At 36.9% G+C, this 24,474-nt stretch overlaps 2 protein-coding genes across 6 annotated transcripts; one reads left to right on the top strand and one right to left on the bottom strand.

The window, feature by feature from the left end:
• Positions 1–1,130: 1,130 nt before the first annotated feature.
• Positions 1,131–12,791, bottom strand: LOC103480628 (up-regulator of cell proliferation-like). Of its 5 annotated transcripts, none has more exons than XM_081599793.1 (4): positions 10,966–12,791; positions 9,414–9,449; positions 9,089–9,203; positions 1,131–7,762 (listed from the first exon to the last, which is right to left on the bottom strand). In XM_081599793.1, the coding sequence occupies exons 1-4, from the start codon at positions 10,966–10,968 to the stop codon at positions 3,063–3,065; spliced, it is 4,854 nt and encodes a 1,617-aa protein (XP_081455919.1). In that variant the 5' UTR covers positions 10,969–12,791; the 3' UTR covers positions 1,131–3,062. The 5 variants fall into 5 exon arrangements, with proteins under 5 accessions (XP_081455919.1, XP_017165814.2, XP_081455920.1 ...); XM_017310325.2 differs by lacking the exon at positions 9,414–9,449 and adding an exon at positions 9,278–9,354; XM_081599794.1 differs by lacking the exon at positions 9,414–9,449 and adding an exon at positions 9,293–9,354.
• Positions 12,792–13,481: 690 nt separating this feature from the next.
• Positions 13,482–23,912, top strand: LOC103480574 (zona pellucida sperm-binding protein 3). Its single transcript, XM_081599795.1, is given in 8 exon segments — positions 13,482–13,917; positions 15,361–15,497; positions 16,111–16,134; positions 16,136–16,220; positions 16,292–16,383; positions 16,513–16,610; positions 16,710–16,837; positions 23,766–23,912. Coding segments are annotated over 8 exon segments (756 nt in total). The 5' UTR covers positions 13,482–13,872.
• Positions 23,913–24,474: the final 562 nt, after the last annotated feature.

Raw genomic sequence — 24,474 nt, 5'->3', positions numbered from 1 at the left:
CTGGATAACATTTGGTGCATCTGTGTCGATGTGGCTTAGGAGTGGGGATGAATGCTGTGCTGTAGCCTTCTGGCATTGATGGAAACCAGAAGAACAGCAACAACAACAATAACAACAACTTGTGTCTGTCATACTTCCCTCTTGCTGTAGACCACAATGCAGCTAACCAGAGATGAATACATAAGTTCATGGAAAAGCTTCTGCTCTGTCTTCAGATGATGGCATTAAGCTGTGGGGAGAAATCAACATTTATGTTAATTGCTGATCCAATATTCATTCGGGTGAATATTAGTGCATCAGATGACCAGATGGATATTTTTCAAGCACTAAAGCTTTCTAGCTAGTTGAGTTGAATTACAGGCATCTTTTAAGGTTTCACATCTTTATTAGTACAATACCTAGTCAATACTTGACTGGGTTGAATGTTTTTGTAACGTTCAACCCTGTTGCAAAAACAGTGGTTTTATTACGGGGTTGAACGTTGGACTGATGTTAAGCCAGGCAGACTGTTCAACCCCGCAACAGTCTGGTAAACTTTTTAATAATTTCTTGCTAATGTTTTAGAAAAATAATAATAATAATAAAAAAAACACTTTTTATTTTTTACCGTATTGCAGCAAGCGTCTCTGTTGCTCTAAGAGTTTCACTGGCGGAGTAGATTTATTCCTAAAAGATATGTTTATAGAAGATAGATTTATAGTTTATGCATTTAAAGACCAGCAATAAAGAGGGGAACGGTATCTGATGGGGGATTTTAACACAGGGGGAACGGTATCTGATGGGTGAAATATGGCCATCAGATACCGTTCCCCCACTGTAAAACAAGGGGAACAGTATCTGATGGGTAATATCGAGCATTAAAATACATTGCCCTGTTTTTATTTCATAAATATATATATGTATATATAACTAAACACATATATACATTTATAATAATTATAATATATATGTGGCATATATGTATTTATCATTACTATTATTTATTATTATTATTGTTGCTGTTATTAGTTTCCCGCTAAAACTAAAACGTGAAGAAAGTGACAACTTTGCCGAAACATATTGTTTGAGCTTTAATTATATATATATATATATATAATTATAATATATGTGACATATGTATTTATCATTACTATTTTTTTCCCGCAAAAACGTGAAGAAAGTGTCAACTTTGCCGAAACATGTTGTTTGAGCTTCACGGTGTCCGTAGTTCCCTACGCGCGTGCTTTCTCAGTGCTCATCACGAGCACGCGCGTATTTTGCCGCGTGGGCGGGGCGGAGCGGCAAGAAGACGCAGGGGGAACGGTATCTGATGGGGAAACGCGGATTGACGTAACAGGGGCAATTGTTTTATTGAAGGAGCTCTATGAAATGATATAAAGTAAGAATATAATCAGACTGATGAAACTATCATTTGGCACCTGACTGAAATCCAAGTAAATCCAAGATTATTTTAAATATGCAACAAATATTATCATGAAGTTGTTCTTTCTGAATTCTGAAAACCTTTTAACAAAAACAAGAGTTCTCTAGATCCACAATATATTTTATTAAACATGTCACAAACAAGTCCACTTTTATTATTTATTGAATATAAATAATTTTAACCAAATATGATGCCTAGAGCTTTGTTTGCAGAAGAAAGCAGAGCATCAGCTGCTACGACATTAATTCATTTAGTTAGGGTTGCATTTAATGCAAATAGCACAACACATCAAGTCAGCACAGTACTAGAGAGGGATTTGACAAAAAGCAAGTTATGTAAAACTTTGAATTGATTTTAACTGCATTTATCTGTCACATTTGATAATAAATGCTGATACATTTATCCTGATACAACATGATGAAGTCAGACATATGGTGGAACAATTTGATTAAGATTCATAAGCAAAACTCAAACACCAACATCAGTAGAATCCAATAATGAACAAATAAACCACAGAGCTTAAATCCGTGATTTCATACTTAAGCCCTCGAGGGATTTCTCTGCTTCAGCACAACTGGCTACAATATTAGATCATTAGCAGAGCTCTGCAGAGATTGACTGCATGCTAGTGAGGAAGGTCAGTCATTTAATTCTAGTTTGTAGGACGAAGGACATGTCTAAAAGTTGCAGGATTCCAACCCTCAAGGAATGGAGTTTGAGACGATGTAGAGTAGAGATGTTGGTGGAAGTTGAGATTGGTTTAATAGAAACCAGATGAGCAAAATCAAAACAATGAAAGGCAGATGCACAAAGCGAAGGAGCTGAAGAGAGAGAGCAATATAAACAATACACTCAAATGAGCATCAAGAAAACAGATTAATAGAGATAAACTCAAGAATCACATATGAATAAGAACATTTATTTCATGACATTCCTGCACCCATACGTCAAAAATAACCAAAACAAAAATAAATTGACATAACTCTTAGTTCAATTAAATTTGTTAGCACTAATTCACAGCAAATGTAATCTCAAGGCAGTTTGGAATACAAAAGTCATTTAATATACAGAAATATATAATTGGTTCAACTACATTATAACAACAGATTTAAAGTTAAATACATTCTAATTTGACTTAAGTTATGAATCAGTAAAGCTATGCTCAGATTAGTATTTATTTGGTTAAACTTTATCTAAGGAAACTCAGCAAAATGCGTCAAGTCATTGACTTTGCTGCAGCCGCCCTACTGAATCATGTAATGACTGTGGAGAGATGATTTCATCAAGTTGATAATAAACATTTAGTCTATATTGCAACTCTCCAATTATCCATCTAATGGAGTAGCACATTTATAAAATTTTTTAAGATTATAAATATTTTCCGACAAGATAATTTGCAAACAGAAGTTAATGAAAAAATAGAATGACAAAATGTTAAAATTATAAATGATCAGTGATTTCAAAAAGAATAAGTAGCTCTGTAGTAAATTAGGCCAAAGCTGTTTATTTTGTCTTTCGTGAAAGTGGTGAACCCAACGTGTAAATTAGAGGACCTTTTAAAAAATGGTAAAACAAAGGACAAAAATACTCTACATGCAAGAACCTATTGCGTTCTTACAACTAAACATGAGTTATAATTTCATTTGATGTTGAATGACTTCTTGAGGCTTTCCTTTGCCTGTTCGTTTGTGATTCTCTTCCAAGCATCAGGAATGTCAGCAGGCAGTGCTTCATATTCTTCAGCAAATTCCTCATTGTATGTGGCCATCACATATTTCCAATAATCTGATGCTTCAAGGCTCACATCTGGAGGAATATTCCAGTCTGGGTAAATCTCCTGATATTGTTTGTAAGGATGGGATTTGTTCTTTGTGGCACTGCAGCGAAAACTCATGTTACTGATAACAAGAGAAGAGCAGATTTCAGTCGTGAGTTTTTTTGACTTGTTCCACCTGACCTGACCTAAACCTTCTGTTCGATGCAGAGAAGCAAAGTGTACAGTGTGGTTTTCTCCACCTGCATCACAAGGTATTTTACAGAATGGACACTGTTGGCCACAACCAATCACTCTGGTGAAAAGCTCATCCTCTGGTTTCATATGGAGGTGTGAGAGTTTTGTTTCAAACTTTGTTGATTTAAACTTTTCTCTAAGAGCTTCTGTCATTTCCTCCACACACACATTGAGCCAGTGACCAAACTGTTCCTGATCAGCATTGTTCAGAACCATGAAGACATTAAGAGCATTCTGAGAAATCACCAGTTTATCACCAAGTTCTGTGCAGATCTTGACAACAAATATCCTCAGACTGTCAGACTTTTCTGCTTTGACCTTTTTAATGGCATCATTTATGAGGTCGATGCAGGACTTAAGATGTTTGTCCTCAAACTCACATAGAGTAGAGTGAGAGGAGAAACTCTCCCTAATTCTCTCAGATATCCATGATTTTACATAAACTTCATATGAGCAAATGTAGCTCTTAAATTTTTCAAAGTCACTTTTTGAGATCAGATCCAGTAAAATTGAATACTGGAAGGACATTCGTGTGCTGAACTCCTCTCTCATCAGCATTTTATCAACAATTTCAGGACCAAGAGAACGACAGATGAAATATTCAACAGCAGGTTTCAGACATTGGTTTGTGAATTCTTCAGCTTTCCTCTGGGATTGGTCTCTTTTTTGGAAGACATCTTTGAAATCTATGCAAAACCTTTCCTTGTTTTTCTGCAGACATTTGTAAGGATCGTTTTCTTGGATGAAATCTTCATGCATTTTCTGAAACTTTCTGGCTGCAAATCCACAGATGTGTTGTTTCAGAGACACTTCAAACTCAATGTCTATGTCAACATCAGCATTTTTCAGCTTTTCATCAATGATGCGAAGGATCTCCTGCATATTAGTCTCGTGATAATTAGTTTTTGTATTGATTTTATCAGTAATACAGTCATTGCAAGCAGAGATGATGCTGTTAGCAATCTTTTGTCTTGCCTTTATTACATCCGTCGAGGTAAAAAGTCCTCTAAAAACAGTCTTGATGTTTTCACCCACTCCTTTAGGTGTGTATGTAAAAGGCTCCAGTCCACAGTCTTTGAGCCTTTTTTTACTCAGCAATTCACATGCATGGCTTCCCTTGTGTGAAAGATTTGTATGCAACTGAAGGGACACACTGGTGAAGATATTTGAAGTCTGCTGTTTAGAGAAGGACAAGGTGTTCAGTGTTTCAGTCCACATCTTATCAAAACTTTCATCAAGCTCTCTGTCCGTCATTTCAACTTTTTTCTTACGACATTCATCAATTAAATCACAAACTGCTTTCTCAATTTTTTCTGTATAAGTTGCCCTGATTTTGTCGAGTTCTTTCAATCCCTCTTTAATTTCAGCAGCTGCTGTGATCTGGTTGATCACTGATCTTTCAGTTTGTTGTCTAAGACTCTTTATGCTGTTGGAGAATTCCTCTCTGAATCCTTCAACCAGATAAACATGACCTTCAAACTGCTCAAAGTATTTCTTCAGATTGTCAAGGATCTTTGTCTCCCACTTGATCAGCTCTGTGATTGCTTCAGTTTTCAACTCAGTGATGAATTCATTCATGTCAGATATTTCAGACGTTGCAGCAACTGTACCAAAATTGGAAATCCTCGTTTCTGCTTTGGTGACCCAACTGTACATTTCTTTTTTGAACTCCCACTCCCATTTGTTGTACTCTGTGCAGAGCCTCATGTAAGCATCAGCCACCAGGCTGTTTCTGAAGCTGAAGATGAAGTTTTCATGTTTCACTGCGTTCCACAGGCTGGTCATCCACTCTCTGAACTCCAAGATGTTATTAGAAGTTGACCCACACTTTCCCAGCTGTTGGATGATGTTTTTCTTGAGTTCATAGACAGCCTCACTGTATCCTGCATTGACTGGAGCCATTGGTGGGTTTCCATTCCAGAGTCCAGGAATGTAGCAGTTCCCAGTGTCTGGATTATACTCCATCACATCAGTGAAGCTCTTGTTCTTCTCTTTCTTCTCCATCTTAGCTGCTGCCTGGGTCATCTCATCCAGCTGTTCTAACAGCAGCTTCCTGTCTCTCAGGTTCTTCTCATGGGCTGAAACATCAGAAACGTTCTGGTGAACAAACTGACATTGAGGCTTTTTGCCGACCTCCTTCATCCTGAGGAAAGCATGCACCACTATCTGCAGGATGTCTTTCATCTCTGTTGAATTCTCCATGGCAATATTGATAATGGTGATGTCACTCAGACCAACAACAAGTGTTGCCAGCTCATTGTCATGCTCATAGCTGTTGTCCAGCTGTGCTAGCTCTGCTGACTTTAAGCCTTCAGTGTCGATGATCACCATGAAGTCACAGTTGAGAACTTTCTTGAAGTCTTCATTGACTTTGATGAGCAGCATGAAGGCACCTCTAGTGCATCGACCACTGCTGACTGCAAACTGGACTCCAAACATGGTGTTAAGGAGAGTGGACTTCCCTGTGCTCTGAACTCCAAGAACTGTGATGACCAGGATCTTGTTCTTTGGAGACACCAAGTCATTGAGCTGAGAGAGAACATCACTCACCCATCTGAGAGGAATGTTGGAAGCATCTCCATCTACAAGCTCAAGAGGAAATCCATCCAGCAACAACTGAGCACAGAGTTTGGGCAGATGTTGCAGTTGTTGACGAGATAGATCTGTTTCTGGAAGGTAAAGAGAAGCTTCGTAGATCTGACCCATTTCACGGAAGAAGTGCTCAATTCCCAGTGAGCTGCTGGAAAGTTGTTGGTCAATTTCTTTGATCTCCTGTTTGTTTTTAGATTCCCTGCATTTTTTTTTGTACATTTCCCTCAGGTTAGACAGTTTTAGGCGAGAATCGTTATCAAGGTTTATTCTCATCCATTTCAGGAAGTAGCACCTTTCTGTTTCTTTGTTTAATAGCGAAGTGATGAAACAAATCATTGCTCTGGACATCCAATAAACACTCTGCTGTTGCCTCAGCTGTTTTCTTTTTTTCTGAAGTTTGCATTTGTAATCTTCTATGTCTTCAGAACCAACTTTTCGAAGACGAAATTCTTCCTTTTCCAAACAAGTAAATTTCTTCCACAACCGACCTTGTAAAGGAAGTTGATCGTCTTTGTATTTCAGTATGTCTTTAATCTCTGCAGTGATTTCATCTGCTTTCTTCTTTCCATCCTGACACTCTGGAGAATCTTCATCTACTAAAATTCCCAGTTCATGTGCAACATCAGCCATCTGTTCTATAGATATTTTCTTCTTTGAGTTATTAACTATATTGCTAACCCTTTTTCTCAGTAGTTTCACAAAATCTGCACCATTTGTCTGTTTTGTCTTTATTAGAATGTTGTTTTTAGTCAAGGCCAGACTGGTTACCAATTTTTTAACAGAATCACCTCTAAAGTTTTTGCTCTGTTGGTTTCCCACCAAGAAGATCTGAGCTTTGTGGTTTTTGTTCATCAGCAGTTTGCACTCAGAGTCCAGCTGATCAAAGAAAACAAAAACTGCAGCAGATGTCTGACACAAAAAGGAGAATTGAGTTTCAAATGAAGCAATGTCTCCACGAAGGTTAGCTATAGCAACTGGTTCACTGAAGATGTCCATGTTTTTGTTTCCACAGGGAAGGTACCAGGTCATTTCAGTCAGTCCATTGGATATTCTTCTCTGAACGTCTCCACACTCCATGTCATGGTGAACAAAGGTGTCATGGTATTGCTGAGAGTTGCATATAAGTTTATTGAGGATCTCTGATTTGGACAGAGAGCACTCACCCAGTCTCACAAATGAGATCATTGGAAGTTCAGAAAGAACTATTCTTTCTTCTATGAAACCTTTTGATTCTGAAAGTTCTGGAGGTCTGTACTTCTTAACAATGTCTCTCATGGCCCACAGCATGAGGGTGCACTGCTGTGTATCACAGTTAGGAAGCAGCAGAGGAACAGAGAACTGACACATGGACATTTTTAGAGCCAGTTCTTGCTGAACAAAACCATCAGAACACAAAAACAGAGCAGTGATTAAATCAAGAGGGTTAAACGTTTCAACCTTATTTGGGCTCTCAAACAGATAATCAAAATTGCTCTCTGTACCATCTGATGCATCATTACAGTTTGACTCAGACAGAGGATCCTTTGAGTCAAATGATACACCACACCTCCCATTTCTAGCAGTCACATTAACCATCATTAATTTCTTGAGAAAATGCAATGGGACATTTGATTTACATTCACCAGGGTCATCAGTAATTGTCTTCTCATCAAGCCCAAGTATGTTGCTAAGTGATAGCTTCTCTCTGTGGTACTGCTCCAAACCCAGCTCCTCCAAAAGGCTCTCAACTTTGGTCTCTGTGGATCAAGAAGATACATGGGTTTTTAATGTGTATTTTATGTTAAGTCCAGTCAGTTTCAGCAATAAAACATAACACAATAAACAAACGCAAGAAGAAACATTCCATTTCAGTGGCAGAATGAAGAGAAGGAGAAAAAAAAATCTCTAACTCAGCCAAGGGTTCTTCAGTGTTCCAGTTATTAATTTAATGCAGCACTAAAAAAATGTATTTTTTTAGCCTTGATTTAAAGGAAGTTATTGTTTTATTATTTTCACAGTTTTCTTAATGTTTGTTCCAGATTAGAGAAGCATAGAAGCTTCTTCATGTTTGGTTCTGATTCTTCAGAGTATGGAAGGTTGATGTAACAGCAAATCTTTAATGTGTTGGGGTGCCAAGACATTCAGTGATTTTTAAACTAATAACAGTATTTTAAAGTCTATTCCCTGAGCTACAGGGAGCCAGTGTAGAAACTTTAAAAATGGGGTGATGCGCTCTACCTTCCTGGTTTTAGTCAGAATACAAGCAGCGTTTGATTTTTTTTCAAGGTAGACCCATGAAGACACTATTGCACTAATCAGTTATGGTTGAGTTTTCTAGATCTTGCCTCAGAGAATTGTTAGAAGTCCTTAGAGAGTAGTCAGCATGTCATAGCTTTAAATCCAGGCTCAGTTATAAAACAAAATCCAAAGCTTTAAATATCTTTTTTAAAGGTTTTGTGAACTATTGGCCCTCAGTGGACAGTTGTCAGACAGGAAAGCGAGTTGTGAGAGAAAGGAGGACATGCGGCAAAGGTCCTCGGGCCAGGACATGAACCTGTGATGACCACGTCGAGGACTAAGGTGTCTATACATGGGTCACGTTTTATCCCTGCACCACCACCATAACTCAGCCAAGGGTTTATCAGTGTTCCAGTTATTATTAATAAAATGCAGCACTTTAAATATCTTTAAAGTGCACTTTAAATATCTTTAAAGTGCTGCATCTGCAGTTTGTCACGGCCATGCAACTTAATTTCACAGTCTGAGCAAGAAAGCATTGATAAGCGAAATGGCCCAAAGATCCACAATAACTCTAGTGGAGCTGTCTAGCTAGACTTTAGACCTGATTTCAATTGAGAATATGAGATGTCTTGTTTAAATTGAGGTTTGCAGATGCTCTACATCCAAGGAGATAAAGAAAACAGACCTTAAATCATTATGCAAAGAAGCGTGAGCAAACACATCCATCTCTATATAAGCAATGCCCCAAAAGTTGACTCAGAGAAAATGTGGCACAAACAACAGAAGTGAAGATAACAATAATTTTTCTCTTACTTTGTCATTTTCAACTTTAATTTACTAACCTTTATTATATGCACCAGCCTTTTGATCGTCAGCATCATAGTCAGCACATGCTGATGCAGTGTCCTCTTCTCCCTTGAGATACTGGTTCTCAGTTGAATCGTCAGGGTTGAGTTCCTTACGATAAAAAGAGAAAATGTCACATATAGATGGATGGATAGTTGCATTTGTATTATATTTTGGATATTTACTGCGTGACTGGGCACGTCCATTGTGGAACCAAAGTCTCTAAAGCCACTGTTGTGCTGATGATTTATGCAGCTTCTCTCTGAATAAAAAACAGAAAAAAAAAACATTGTTTTCCATCAGTAACCTCTTGACTCTCACCTGCAGATGAACATTTTTCCTCCCACTGCCAGTTGCCTGAAATCACAAAAAGCTTTGAAAGACTTGGACAAAAAAAAATAGAATGAATCTGTTTAGATAAATGAAAGAGCAGCAGGAGCAAATCTTGGACAAGCCTGGTCAGATTCATCTCCATTAGCAGATCCTGCATGACTGTTTCCCATTTTTCACAACCTCTTCAGTTGTAATACAAGCCGTACTTTACTCAAGTGATTTGACTGACAGACTGCCTTGCTTGACTGGTCCATTGTTTACAACACAACAATCTCCAAACAATAACAACGCTACTATTAAAATTCATGTGTGGATATTGGTGTATGTCTTTTGACTGACTTACCTAGATCCATCAGGTTGCACGTTTAAAAAAAAGAAAAAATCTAAGTGCCACATAGATTTGTATGTACAGCTAAACAATCAGCTGACCTGAAGTTTTATCATTATGTTTGGGCCACTAATGAATTTCTATAGGACAAAATGAAGTATCTGGGTTTATTGAGTCCATCAAAACCACAACCTTAAGGTTCTCCTTTGATGAGTGTCACTTCAGACATCATTGCACAGTTCACTACAGCTCCAAAACACTTTCAGATTCCTGTCCACATTCTGTCCCACGATAGTGAGGAAAGATTAATGGAGCCGCTCCAATCTTAGGTAAAACAGAATGAGACATTACCGGTTAAAGTGACACTTGACAATTGAGAAGTAATTATGCAGTTGTCTAAACATCAAGTCGTCTAAAAATATACCAGGAGCATATTTCTAAGTCATGTTTATCTTCATTCCAGAAATGACAAACTGCAGAATGTCCTTAACTCATCAATATGCAGTCCATAAAAATATAAAAGCACTAAAAATATAGGGATTTGTGCCATGACAACTCAAATCTTGAACTGAGCAGCATAGGCCACACTTTTGGATATTTACAGTACCTTTGCAAAAACAACAACTTTCAATACCAGATATGGTGAGATGGCAATTATAGGAAAAAAAAACTTAACTGTACCCTGTGGTACTGACAGCATATATTGCCAATTGAGCTCTGTGATGAAGATGAATAACTTTCTACTTCGCTCGCTGTGTATTTTAATCAGAAAGAGAATTTAAATAGTAAAAAGTACATTTTTTTCAATAACTTACCACAAAACAACCAGCTTATTGCAAAGCATAACTTCCATTGCTTGAAGAGAACTTGTAACTGACCATCTTGAGGCCCTTTCATTAAGATTACCAGATTTTTTTTTTTATATTTCATCAGCAGCTTATTTGAAATGAATTTTAAATAGATCATTGAAGTATCACTGGCATACTTTAACAGTAAGACAATAAGAACATGTTAATATCAGTTTTCAAGGCTACAACACGATCTATCGTATCTATCGTCTATTTCAAAGCCTGTGATGACAATTTGTGAACAGTTGGCGATGAGCAAAGATAATATCAATGCCTTGTAAATATGAGCAGCTGAGTACTTTTATAATCCACCCTCATTTTGTTCTTTAAAATAATCAACAAAACAGTATTAAAAAAAACTTACCATTTCAGGAGATGTCCCCGAGTACTGTCTTTCATAAACAAAATGTTTTTCTTCATCTGCTCTCCTATTTGCCTCCTCCTTTATAGTGCTGCAGTGCTGCTTGGCGGACTCTCTTGTATAACTTGCTGAAAGCTAGTTTCACTTTTGGATACATTCCTTTTCTCCTCCCATTAATTACTGGAAGCCACGGGATTCACATGACACGAGCAAACATTCCAGTTCTGTTGCTTTTTGTTTCAAAAATATTTTTTTATTTAAAATCCCTTTTTGATTAAGTGTAAGCAATAATCATCCAAGTGCTTATTTTTCATGCAGTGAATGTTTATTACATTACATAATTACATTACATGATTTCCACTTTTTGAACTGGATTACTAAAATGGATATTGTTGAAAAAGCGAGATAATTGCTACTCGTTGTTATCTCGTCTCCCCAGGTCCGTTAACGCCGTGTGTAAAAGTGAAACCACAAAGACAACAGTCACACTGTTCAACTTCACAATCAAACTGAATTTTATTCAAACAATCAAGCACTTAAAATCACATCAACAGTTCAACACAATCATCAGAAACCAAAGCCACAAGGAAGAAATTCATTACCTTAGAAAAATACTTAGAAAAATATGAAGACGCACCTTTCTAGACCACTGTGTTAAGACAGTTCCACCCCAGAGATCTGACTAGCTGTTTTAGCTCCATTACTTTTATATCAAGGCATGTTGTTTTTTTTTTACTGTCTGATGTGTTTTGACGCACTATTTAACGGTGGTCTCAAATAGCCTGTAATGACGTAATTATGTTTTGCATGCCGGAGACCATGCAGGTGTTTACCAAGGCCAAGGGGTGAATTCATCGCTGTCTAAGCTATCCTCCCTGTGCACTTTCCCAGGGCACGAACAATAAATGTGTTCATTTCATACAGAAACATTTTATAAAACAGACATGAGCAGTTTCAATACCAAAACATCTGTTACACTCAATATTTTCTGATTAGTTTTCAGCTTCTTTGGTCATAATGAACTAATACATTTTCAGATGAATATATGACTTATACACTCTTAAGAATGTGACCTAATATAAAAAAAAATACCGATTAGACTAATTTTAATGAAATCTGGATCATAAGAAAAAATGTTCTACTAATTAAGTTATATATTGATTAAACTAAGAGTCTAAATCTAACCTAAATTGAGGTCTACTCAAAACAATCAGGATCAGTCTAATAGTTCAACATGCGCTAACACAGAAATCTCTTCACATACAATTCTTAACCTTTCTAACTGCAAGTTAGACGATACATTTTTTAGACAAAATCAAGTACTTCACATTACAGTTGTTTAACAATATTTAAACATTTCACTCTGAATTAATGTCGTTATGGTACTATCGGAACTAAATTAATAAAGAAAAAAATAGATATATTTCCTATCAAAATGACGAAGAACAGTACATTACTTCTACTACTTCATAAAAATCACAAGTTATTATTTCCATTTAAACAAATCAAACTGCCGGATGCCGAACGGAACATGTTGCTAACGGCTAACTGCCGTTAGGAACAGAGCTAAGTTAGCTAGCCAAACACTCTTCACACATCACATTAAACCAATAATTCGTTACACAAAACAAACTAAATACAAACAAACTCGCACATACAGGGCTAGCATTCATCCATATCATTCTCCTGAAAGATTGATCCTATTTCTTACCTTATAAGAGGGACAATTATAAGAGAAGGAATGACCGCAGATGAAACCGTGCGCCTTCACTTGCTCTTGTATTGGATGTAAAGAGCCCCTTAGTGGACTCTTGACTATGGCGCCAACGCACCGCTTTTTCAGACAAAGGACCCAACTACATTCCTTGGACACCCCAAATCAAACTAAATTAACGCATATAGTCAAACAATTGGATCTAATATTAACAAGGTCAAATGAGTATCATACCCTGCAACACAATCAGTGCAGTCATGACGTCCTGCAGCAAATATCTGTAACGAAACATGTATTTGTGTTTTGAAAGGGAGACTTGGACAAAGGAAGTTCTTATACAGTAGCTACATATAATTATGACTACTAAATAATACTGTTTATCATAGTGCTTAGTAATATAAATATATTAACGTTATGTTTGATGTCTAAGAAATACAGAGAACTACATACTTTCCTTAGAGTAAATTGAGAAATACAGCTAAATAAGTAAAACCACTTGTTTTATCATAACTTTTATTTTGGAAATACAAATACAGATAACAAATACAGTTTAACTGCTCTGCGACCCATTTAAGTTCATTTATAGAAAAAATTGTGTGAATCAAAAGCCTAATGAAGTTCTCGCCTCTATTTTTTGCTATTTATGTTGTGTGCAAACTGCCTGCAGTTAGAACAAAGACCACGTGGGGGCAGTGTAATGCAATTTCTACGCTTTTCAAATATGTCGACTGTAACTCTACACTTTAAATAAATCAAACCAGTTTAAAACAACTGATTAAAGCTGAAGCAAAACCTTGAACTCTCCTTTGGACTTAATGTCAGTCATGTAAATTATGTTTATGTAAATTTAAAGAAGTGAACTTTGAATGCGGGACGGATGTTTTTCACCAGGGTAAACACTCGCGTGCAATAACCCTGATTAATTTGCCAGGTGGCCCGTTTCCGTCACCGTGGTGACAAAGTTTTCTGTCGTTCTTTCTTTGTGCGGAGTTTCTTTAACTGATAAACGACCTTTACTCACCAGGAGAGAGGACGGACTTGATATACAGTGTGGAGAAACCAGAGTGAGAATAACAGTAAAGCGAAAGTTTTTCAAAGTGAGACAAGTTCCGTTTAAAGCTGAGTTTCTTCGACTTGGAGTGAACTCGGCGCAGAAAAGCTAATGTTGACCAGAGAGGAAGGTTTCTGAAAGTGAGATGGTTATTTCAGCCAGGCTGCAGGACTGTGGGACTGAGTCCAGGGTAAGAAAACTTACTGAGGCTGATTAAAAACCGATACTGACTCTGTGTTGGGAATAACTGAGAGTTGGATAAATATTTTAACTGAGACCATCAAGCATTTTGGAAACTTCTTACAGTTACTTTTCTTAGTTCCCAACCTGCTTTAAGCAGAGGGTTAGTACCCCCTCTATTGGACAGGCTAAGTAATTACACCGTCCTTAATTTTTGAGATCAGTAATTTTCTTCTATAAAAATGTGTAATATCGGAGGCTACTTATCCGCTTTTGAACAAATTGCAATGGTAATGCTAGTGTTTCCAAATTAGCTTTGTTATACATATCACTGCTGTGAGAAAATTAAAAGTATATTACTTGATTTATGAATCTCAACCTTATTAATGTACCTTATCACCAAAGATTAAATAAAATACCAGTGGAAATATGCTAAATACTGGTCAGCAATTATAGGGTTTTATTGTTATTGTTGGATTTAATTCCAACAATCATTCTCATAGCTTTAAGAAAAATAGGACACCTTTTCAACTTGTCATTAAAAAAAAACCTAAGTTACCTAAGCCATATTGACATTTCTTTAGGCACATTAAAGTAATAGTCATGCAGTGCAGGATTGTGACATGTTAAACTAAAGCAAAAAGGTGCAACATGAGCATTGTGGTTGTTTTTTGTTAGTGTCGAAAGGATAGGAAAATAAACTCATATCAGTTAGCAGCCATAATCAATTATCCAAATGATTTTAAATTACAACTGCTTCTCCAACTAAACACCTCATGAGTTACTTGAAGGCAGTAATATCAGATTTTGATATTTGCCCTAACTGTAATGATGACGCATCCATATTTATTTTGTCTATTCTCCATATGAAACATCAAGCTCAGTGTCTCAGGTTGATTCAAAGTTTCCCATATTGCAGATGATTTTCAAAGAGACAAAGGGCTTCAAGTCTAAAGATATTGATAACGATTAATATACCTTTTTCTCAAGTTCATGGTGAGTGGCTTGTTTACTCCAACAAGCTGTTGGTGTTTCCTGCTGTGCTTGTGACCGCTACAGGAAGTGTGATAGTTGGAGGGCAAACCATTGTAGTACCCATAGAATGCCGTTATAAAAGGTGAGATGGATGGCTTTATGTTCTTTATGTAGATTTTATTTATTGTTGATGGAAAAAAGTATTCTTCTTTTAGAAAACAGGAAGCAGAGAGTCTATGGAGAAGCAATAGTACCAACCTGGGTTCTACTATTAATGCTTTCGGCCTTCTACGTTTTTCCCTTTCCGTTATGACAAGTAGAGTTATTCTATTGAATTCAGACTCCATATGTTGTATATACACTCTGACACTGGTATCTATGACTGCTGCCTCTTCACAACCTGAACCTGCAGCTGAAATAAATCATCTTTGTTCTGAGAGAAAGCTCCACGTCTCATCGTAGTTCCTCAATTTACCAGCAGGGGGAAGCAGGGTTTTTGAAGGCCAGTGAAGAGGCGACACTGCATCCTATCCTCACTCTTTATAATGAGTCCTGTGTTGCACTGAAGCCAGACCTTCTCTCACGGCCGAGATACAAGTTTATCTCCAAGCATGGGTCAGTTTGCCCAAATCAAAGCAACATTACAATATAATGACTTAAAAACTCAGTGCTAAATTTAAATGACAATGGTTATTTCTACTCTATAAATGTTAAATGATGGTAATTTATGTAACATATTGCATTTGAATTTATTGTTTGTTGTGGTTTTCATTTTGTGATGAAAACTAACAAAAACAAGGGACGGGGGCTTAATCTTTATGTTCTAAACTTACTTCATAGAGTTTACCAATTGGTTAACTTTATAATTTAACCATATATTAATGTGGATGGATATTTAAATCCCATATGTGGACCCAATTATTTTTTATGATATTCTTCTGAAGTATAAACTTGTTTTTGGGTTTAATGTTCCATAAAATAAATTAAATCACTAAAAGTCCAAACTTTGAAATTCATTCTAATGAGGGTATTTGTACTATTTTCTAGAACTGTATAAACCAAATCAATTTTAACACCTTTGATGTAGGATAAAGTTACTGTGTAGCTGCTATCCATTACATGGTACTACAAAGAAAGCATTTTCCGACAAACAATTTATACATTTTAGATAAGGACTTGATCATTTTTGATCTATGCTGTTTCTCTAATGTGAGCTGCTCTGTTACAGATGCATGATGGATACTTTACTGCCAGACTTGATTCCTGCCTCAGGATCAAGCTATCAGACTTTGCTTTAGCTTCAAAATGTTTCATTTCAACCAAACATCTCCAGAGCAGGTAGATAAACATTTGCTGTTGGAATTATAATGTGAACATATATAGTAAACGTATGTTGTTGTTTTTTCTAGATGTTTATAAGCTGCCATCTTAGAGCCACTTTGAAACAAAAATCTCCACACCGTCATAATAAAGCCTGTTTCTTCCACAAACCCACATTCAGGTCACTGAACTGTACATTTATCATTTTTAGTTAGTCTAACTTTCTTATTCTTAAGTTCATCTTAAAATCTACCAGTGTGTATTTATTTTGTTGAAAGATGCTTTTGGAGATTTTTTTCCTGTTATTCAGATGGCGATCCATAGAGGGAGACATCGCTCTGTGTGAATGCTGCAACACTGACTGCTCAGGACTGACTGGAGTGAAGAACCACGGCCATCCAGAGACGGGTTAATGAACTCTTTATAAAATAATACACCAAAAACTTTCTGATTAATGTGTTAGAGCAGTTCCATTTCAACCAGGTGGTTCTGTTTATTTCTTGACAGATGAGACGTTTGAGGCCCACAGGACAGCTGGACGTCTTCATGTTGTGCATCAATCCAACTGGACCGGAGAGCTTTCAGGCTTTCAGTCAGTTGAAAAGACTCTACTCCAGGTCCAGAGTTTGGTTTTGGTAAGATTTTATCCTTTCTTCTGAAGACTTCAAGAGGACAGATTTTGTCTGTAGCTAAAAGACTAAATCAAGTCTCTACCAGTGGGATCTCTTTTCACCTCAAAGCCGGAGAAGCTATAACGTCTCACTAAGAGATGAGATGATAAACTGAACCTTAAACTAAAATTATCAACGTATGAACTATTGAATTACTCAGTATGGATTTTGAATAATCTTGTAAAATAAAATAATTAGTTCAATCAGGTTGAATAATTTATTCTTTCTGATTTTGTTCACTTATAAATAAATTTACCGTTTATGTGGTCGTTTCATTTTAACATAGTGGGAGATAATATTGATTAAATGTCCACTGAATAATCCAATTAACTACTTCAAGCCTTCTCTGAAAGTAGATGTTCATTGGCAAATTTAAAATGGACCGTTTCTATGGTAACAGTGTTCTCTGCTTTGAGATCATTAACAAGCTCTGGCTGTGTAGTTGTGGACTGATCACTTCCAAATCATAACCTACCTAAAATAATGACATAAGTTTTTTTTTTTTTTTTTTTTTTTTTTTTTTTTTACCATAAGATGACTTGGGCCAAAAAAATTTTTCACTCTTGGCCGTTATCTTAGAAAAGTGATGAAATTATGTCATCTTCTCACTAACTTTTCTGGATCTGCCTTATCCTCACCTTGGTGTATTTTAAAAAACTCCTTGGTCTTTCTCATGGTTGTGGAAAAGTTGGAAATGATTCCCATAACAGCAGGAATATCTATAATACTTGACAAATTGCAGATAATCAAATACACGTTTCATTTAGTAACATGCAAAACACTTTCAAACTTGAGTTAATATATTTTTCTGGATTCATGATTCATTTTTTCCTCTTTCCACATTAAGAAAATTAATTTATTATAGGTTTACTATGTAAAACTATTGTTGAAACTCTGCAGATAAATTATAAATTCTTTGGTTAAACATTATTTTTACAATGATAAGCTTCACATTTTATGCTTTTGATCACAAAACCAACTTCATTCATACGTTTGTGAAGTTTCAACCAACTGGACAATGAAGTTAGTGGTGATGAACTGTTACTTGGTGCAAGACAGCATCAATAGACAGAGCAGCTAATTATATTAACTAATGAAAAGGTCATTAGTCACTCAGCCATGAAGAGCTGAAAACAGACCTTCAAGATATCCAATAAGACGGGAAATAAACTGCAATGGATACCAAAAAAGGTGCAGAGTTTACTAAAAAAAACTGGTTGTGTGGTGTGGGCTTTCGATCATCTTTGTTCAAACACATCAGAGACCAGATGGGAAATGTGATTGGCTTTATGTTGCATTACTTATGCTTTTCGTTACTAATATGCTTTAAGCAAGCAGTTCTACCAGTGTAGTTTAGAAGTAGTTTAAGAAATGGAAAGGCCTTCTTGTTTGCTTCTTCCATTTTTTCTACAAATTACAGAGGTGCAGTAAATCAGTATGGTTCTTGAATTTCTGTATGATGTTATAGTTCTGAGATTTTAGTCTCTTTCATGATTTCAGATCAATTACTAGCAGTTTCTCCTGGCAGTGATCAGGGTTTGGTCAACCACAGAATCTGATTAATCGTCGTTTATGTAAAATTAAACAAGAGGAACAACTACTTTTTAATTTATTCAAGTTTGTTTGAATTGTTTTCTGAAGTTACAAAATTACTTTTAGAGCACTTCATTCATCCGTCTGCTGAACAACTTTATAAAAATAACAAGAACGACCAGAGAAGAAAACTGAGAGAAAACAAAATGTTAACAATTTGACAGCAAACATTTCAAATGTTTGCACCTTGGCAGACCCAGCAGTGAAACTCTTGAAGTTTTCTGATGACTCTAGTTTTATTGGCTTGATCCACGTCAATAAAGATAAGTCTTCCTCCTTTACTGTGAACAATGCCAGACACAGGGAGTAAGTTTGAAGAGTTCGTGCAAAAAAAAAAAAAAAAGAAAGTTAGATTTTCCAAACCATGCAGGGAGTCTGATGAGGGCCCGCAAGTCATGGTTGCAACAGTGCAAAGATTATGAAGTGGAATCTACAAGTGACAAGGGGTTCACGAGATAACGGGCGTAAGGTTGGAGGGAGCAGGCAGGGAGAATACCACAGATAGCTGCATGGCAATGAGGGGGACGTCAGAACTGGAGGAAAGGCTGGGCTGCAAGGTTACTTGTGATTTGCAGATCAAATCAAATTTACATTAAGATAAAATATAAAGGTGTGATTTTATAGGTTTATTTGTTATGGAAAATGCGTGCTCATACACATTTAAAATATATTCTTGATACTTGATCAAGAATCTATGTTGCATGTAAATGCAACATGCAGAAATTGAAGGTCAGCCTATCACCTTATGTATGTAGTCTGACAAGCCATGATCAGCTATCTCCCTGGATGTCAACAAGTGAAGATAAAATGCCAAAAATTAGAGGTTTTTTGAAAATGTTCCCTTTCAACTCCATAATGTCATATCCTTTCTGGCTGGAACATCTGCAAAGATTAATATATATCAAACTTAGAAAAGTAAAAACCTGCAGACTGACTCTTTTAGTTACGACATCTCTGTCTCTTGGTTAATTATTTTAACGGGTTGAGTTAAATACAGGAGAATCTTGGAAGAAAAGCCTGTAAGAGACTGCCATCAAAAAATGCTGGGATGGATGTTCATGTTTCAGCAGGAAAATAACACTAAACATCTGCAATGGAGCGATTTAAATAAATAAACGACTCATTGAAAGTCTAAATCTGTCAAAAGAGCTGTTGAGACACTCCCTTCCCAAACTGGGGAAAAAAAGAAGGCAAAAAAATTGTCCTTCACCTGTAATTGCAGTGGAAGATGGTTCTAGAAAGTATTGAGTCAGGAGGGCTGAAGGTGATGTCACGAGACGTCAGACTTTTAGCGCCTCAAGCGGTTCTCAAAGATGCTTTACAACAAAATCAGTCATTTCTATTGATGCACACAGACGGAAGCGAAGCTCCCATTTTGCTCCATCGACCTTTAGACAAAGAACACAGGTCTACAGTTGCAACAAGATTTGTACATGCCTACAAAATGACAAATTATATATTTTTAACAATGTATATGCATTCAAATACACAAAAAAAGGCCTGATATTAATGCATCGTGGTATTGGATTGGTGTGGTGAGTGAATATTAACTTTAATAAATAAATTAATGTGGGTAGAGTCTTTCATTAAGCTTTTTAGAATAAGCTTTCTAAGAACTTATTCTCTTACTGGATGTTTTATGTCGCCTTGTTTTTGTAGCCATGATCCGCTATCTTCCCGAAGCCGTTGTTTTGTCTTTTCTGGACTGTAGATGGAGATTATAAGATGCTTTTGCAAAAAAGTTTCCAACCACATTGTTTTATTGTTTACTGGCCACAAGAGCATGTATTCGAGATCCCCTACCTGCTCTGTGACGTCACAATTAATGATATAATTGTTGCCAGCGGGGACTCTCGCAATCAGAAACAATAACTTCTAACGTCTTCAGTAGCTTCTGTCTCGGCTCCTGCATCGGCTCCTCGTGGGTCCCCCTATTCTTTCATATCGGCTTCCTGTCTTGAGTCGCGCCAGAGGAGGAGATCTATCTGGCTGCAAGCCCAAAACCTGGATGAGACCAAAACACAAATGTATTTACTTTCACTGCCTCCAGTTTGATATATCTTCCCCTTGGAATATGATCTTTTCCCCAACTTTTGATCTTTAACTTCCAAAAAGCATGAGTACCTATCTCAGATTCCCGCTTCGTACATTGCTTTCAGAGGATCCCAGATTGAACAACCTTCCCTCATTCCCAACCAGGAGTCAGTGTGACTGGACACCCCTGCCCCCGCAGCCCCCACACCCCTCACCTCCCACCCTGAACCTCTGCTCTGGTCGTGAAGCATGGCTGAAAGCACGTACCTTGTCTCTCTCTCTCTCTCTGTCTCTCATGTTGGCTCAGACATAAGCAAACAGTCCTTTGAGCAAACACTGCAACAAAGCTGTCAACACTCTCCTCATTTTCTCACAAGTGACAAAGCTACCTTGGACTGATCAGACAGCTACAGATACTTTTAATAAAAACACACTTTTTTATATGCATTTAATTAATTTCTATATCTGCTTCAGTGACGCCTTCAATATCTGTGTTGCACAGACACGTGCATCCGATCACCTATACGTCCCTATATGGATACGTTTGCTTGCTGGTTTTCCAAGTATTTCTGTGAGTGAAGTCGTGTGTTGATATGCAAACATTTACTTCTGCTACTATTGCTGCAAAGCTCTTAGGAAGACCCCCTGTCCTGTGGCACACTCTGGAGACTTCCAGGAAATTTCAATATATTTCCGTTTTTCTGGCTCCGCACTGACTGTCAGGGTCAAAGTGAGGTCACGTGATATAAATACTACTCTTTGATGTGTAGAATATAATTAAAGCGTAACTTTATTTTCTACATCGGCACTGACGTAAAGGGTATTTCTAATTTGGTACATGTTGCTTAATAATGATTAAAGGAAATATTAGAATAAAAAAAAAAAGAAATCTAATAGTAATGCAGAAAAGCAAATCTTTCTTCGATTTTGTAAAACTGTAGCATTGAGAAAATGTTATTTTGTTTCTTCTTATTGTAGATACTTTGGTTTAAATTACATGTCATGTTAATGTAGCTTTTATTAGCCTTGAAACAGAGCTCTCTCTCAATACATGTGTAATATTGTGCAAGGGTTGATCTATTTCCATTTATGTCACTTAAAAAAATTATAATTTGAAGATGGGGAAAAAGAGTTTTATTCATAACTTTTATGTTCTATGTTAAAACCGACTAATCAGGAAGACTTGTTTGCTCCCTCCACAATGACTGTGCACCATAAGAGATCATTACTACAGATTTGATCTGAATCTATGCATGTTTATGGAAAATTGAAAGGAAGGAAAAATTGTGGAAGAAAATGGTGCGCGATCAACAATGATAATTGGAGGTATAGGTTTTAACCGTTAGTAACAAACATCCTCACAAAAAAGTGTTTGGGGAATCCAAATCATCATCTATTCATGTAGTAAGTGAAAAAAGACAATTTTGTATAAATGCTGATATATTTGTCCAACCTCTGATCTACATGTAACCTCAAAGGCATCATCCTCTTCGGACTTAGCAATGGGTGATTACATGTTTGATTGTGCTGCAGCTGCAAAAAGTTGCACAAAAAGACTCTGCTCACACTTTGTTGTTTGCCTTTTATGTTTTCTTGTTGTATTTACCGCTTACTTCAGCTGGAGATTTTAAGTGCATGTAATTTCATGGCACTCATAGGTCAGGAGTAAAGATGGAGTTTTTAGCCATTCTATGTTTCTGTGTGGATGAAAATTTTTGTTGTAAATGTACAGTTCTTCCTCATGTCCAGAGGACTCCAAAGCATTTCACGTTACATTCATTTACCTAGCATGGCTACTGCCTTCTGACACAACTTTGCTTGATTCTCATCTCCCTCCAGTGATCTGGCTGGGTTTTCTCCCATTCACTTTGATTCTGCTGGTAGATTTTTTTTTTACAAGGCCAGTTAGCAAACAGGAGAAGTTGTGAATGATGACATTGAGTTTCTGTGCTGTTTCAGAGTTGTAGTCTGCCTGTAGTTGTAGCAGTGGAAGCAGAGGAAATGACCAAAAGCATTCAGTTCACAGTGGTCACACTTCCAAATATTGAATTAACATTAACAGCCATCTTGTTGGGATGATTGTCTACAGAGCAGGAAGTTGTAGGTGAGCTTCATAGAACTGGCACATTATGTAGATCAGGGGTGTCCAAAGTCGGTCCTCGAGGGCCGGCATCCTGCATGTTTTAGTTCGCTTCCTGGTTTAACGCACCTGGATCAAATGATGGCTCGTTAGAAAGCCTAAGAGGAACATTGACAAGCTGAAAGGGTTGTTTATACCACCAGGGAGAGAACTAAAACATGCAGGATGCCGGCCCTCGAGGACCCACTTTGGACACCCCGATGTAGATCATGGGTAAACAATAGCCATGGGGCAAAATTTAAAAGTTCACCAGAGTTCACACGCACAAGCATTTTTTTCTCAATTGCTACATTGTAGCCATAGCTGCCCTGCAACAACAGTCTGTCACTTGGCAGCACCAAGAAAGACAGGTAAAGTGCCTTACTCAAGGACACGACAATGGGGGACAAAGCTTGAACTGGCAACCCAGCGATTACAGGACAAACTTCTTCAAAAGGAGCTCTGACCAAGGACATTTGTTGTACAGTTTTATATCCACATTTATCTCAACATTAAATGCAAGATTTTAATTACAAACAATGTTTTTTGATCTGGTTGCACATTTTCTTAAACTGTTTTCAAATTTCCCCATTTAGCTTGGGGCTTGATCATATTGTTTTGTTGTTTTTTTGCTAATAGACTGAAGACAATTTAGTTTTCAGTTTAAAATTATAACTCCATTAAAATGTTATCCAAAACTACATGTTTTATGTTTTCTATCTATTCTTTATAATTAATCGCCTTGGAAGAGCTTCTGATTCATCAGTCGGTTACATTTTACACATTTGAAGTTTCCATTTATAATTGTTTGGTATCGTCTTGAAATTATCCCACCCACTTAGTTTATTTTACCATAAACAAGATCATAATTTACAAATTTATAATCTTGGTTGGTAATTAAAGGGAAAAAAACTTTAAATCAGAGGTGGCCTCATTTTCTGACCCCCTGGGTTTGTCTTTCCTTTCATTTTTCTCTGTCACAAGACCTTTAGAAAGTTTGGAAAGATGTTCGACCACCAGCAGATTCAAAGGACATTGCCGCCTGTTTTGATAATGCTGGTATAAACAGTGAGAACACAAAGAGCAACGCTTTTTACTTTGGTTATTTATCCGGTTATTTATCTGCGTCATCAATTTCTTCTACAGAACGAACCACCCACTATAAAATACTCACCAGTGCGGAGGCTGCGGTCTTTGATGAAGATGTTCTGTGTTGGGTCTCTGGCCCCCGGCTGCTTGGTGCCTGTCTTCCCCTACACTCTCTCTCTGGCCTACTTCCTGTTCAGCTACTGATGAAGAAAGTGCCAAAAGAATAAGAATATAAAGTAAACACATAACATGCATTCATAAATTATGGGCTTATTTATTTGTAGGCCTGATTACCCGAGTCTAGCAGTGGAGAAGGTTAGGTAATTCAACTTTTTTAAATTCATGAAACACCTTTTGGTCGACTCAGTTTGGTTTAAGCTTCTTGACATCTTCTCCCCATTTACCGTCAATCCTAGTAAGTTTTTATAGAAACTAGAGATACAAGATATATCTACATTAACAAAGTTAGACATTTTTTAAGAAATTGTGTCAGTGTGATAATAAAACTGGGCTTATATTAATAATCATTGCTTTTTTTCTTTTTGTTGCCTCTTGTAATTCAGGAGTGTAGAGGGTTTTGTCATGTGAGGGTGATGCACTGCAGGATTAAGGGCTATTTAACTGAAGCAACAGCAATTTCAGCTCTAATAACAAGCCAAACATGTCAGGTTATGTGTCATTATGGATTGTTTTAAGTATCAAAACATCATAAATAAAATCTGGTGTGCTCAGTGAAAACTAACTCTGTTTTCTGGCTAAGTTTTCA

This window comes from Poecilia reticulata, chromosome 18 (assembly GCF_904066995.2).
Source record: "Poecilia reticulata chromosome 18, P_reticulata-male-v2, whole genome shotgun sequence".
NCBI classification, from domain to species: Eukaryota; Metazoa; Chordata; class Actinopteri; order Cyprinodontiformes; family Poeciliidae; genus Poecilia; species Poecilia reticulata.
Note: the sequence above shows the minus strand (reverse complement) of the source record. Positions and strands in the feature narration are given on the sequence as shown.

Coding starts and splice junctions, on each gene's coding strand:
- LOC103480628 (XM_081599791.1), bottom strand. CDS start 9,382: ATGTTTTTTTTTTCTGTTTTTTATTCAGAGAGAAGCTGCATAAATCAT. Junction 9,204..9,277: donor TGGACGTGCCCAGTCACGCA/GTAAATATCCAA, acceptor TTTTATCGTAAG/GAACTCAACCCTGACGATTC. Junction 7,763..9,088: donor GGCTGGTGCATATAATAAAG/GTTAGTAAATTA, acceptor CTTGATCCACAG/AGACCAAAGTTGAGAGCCTT.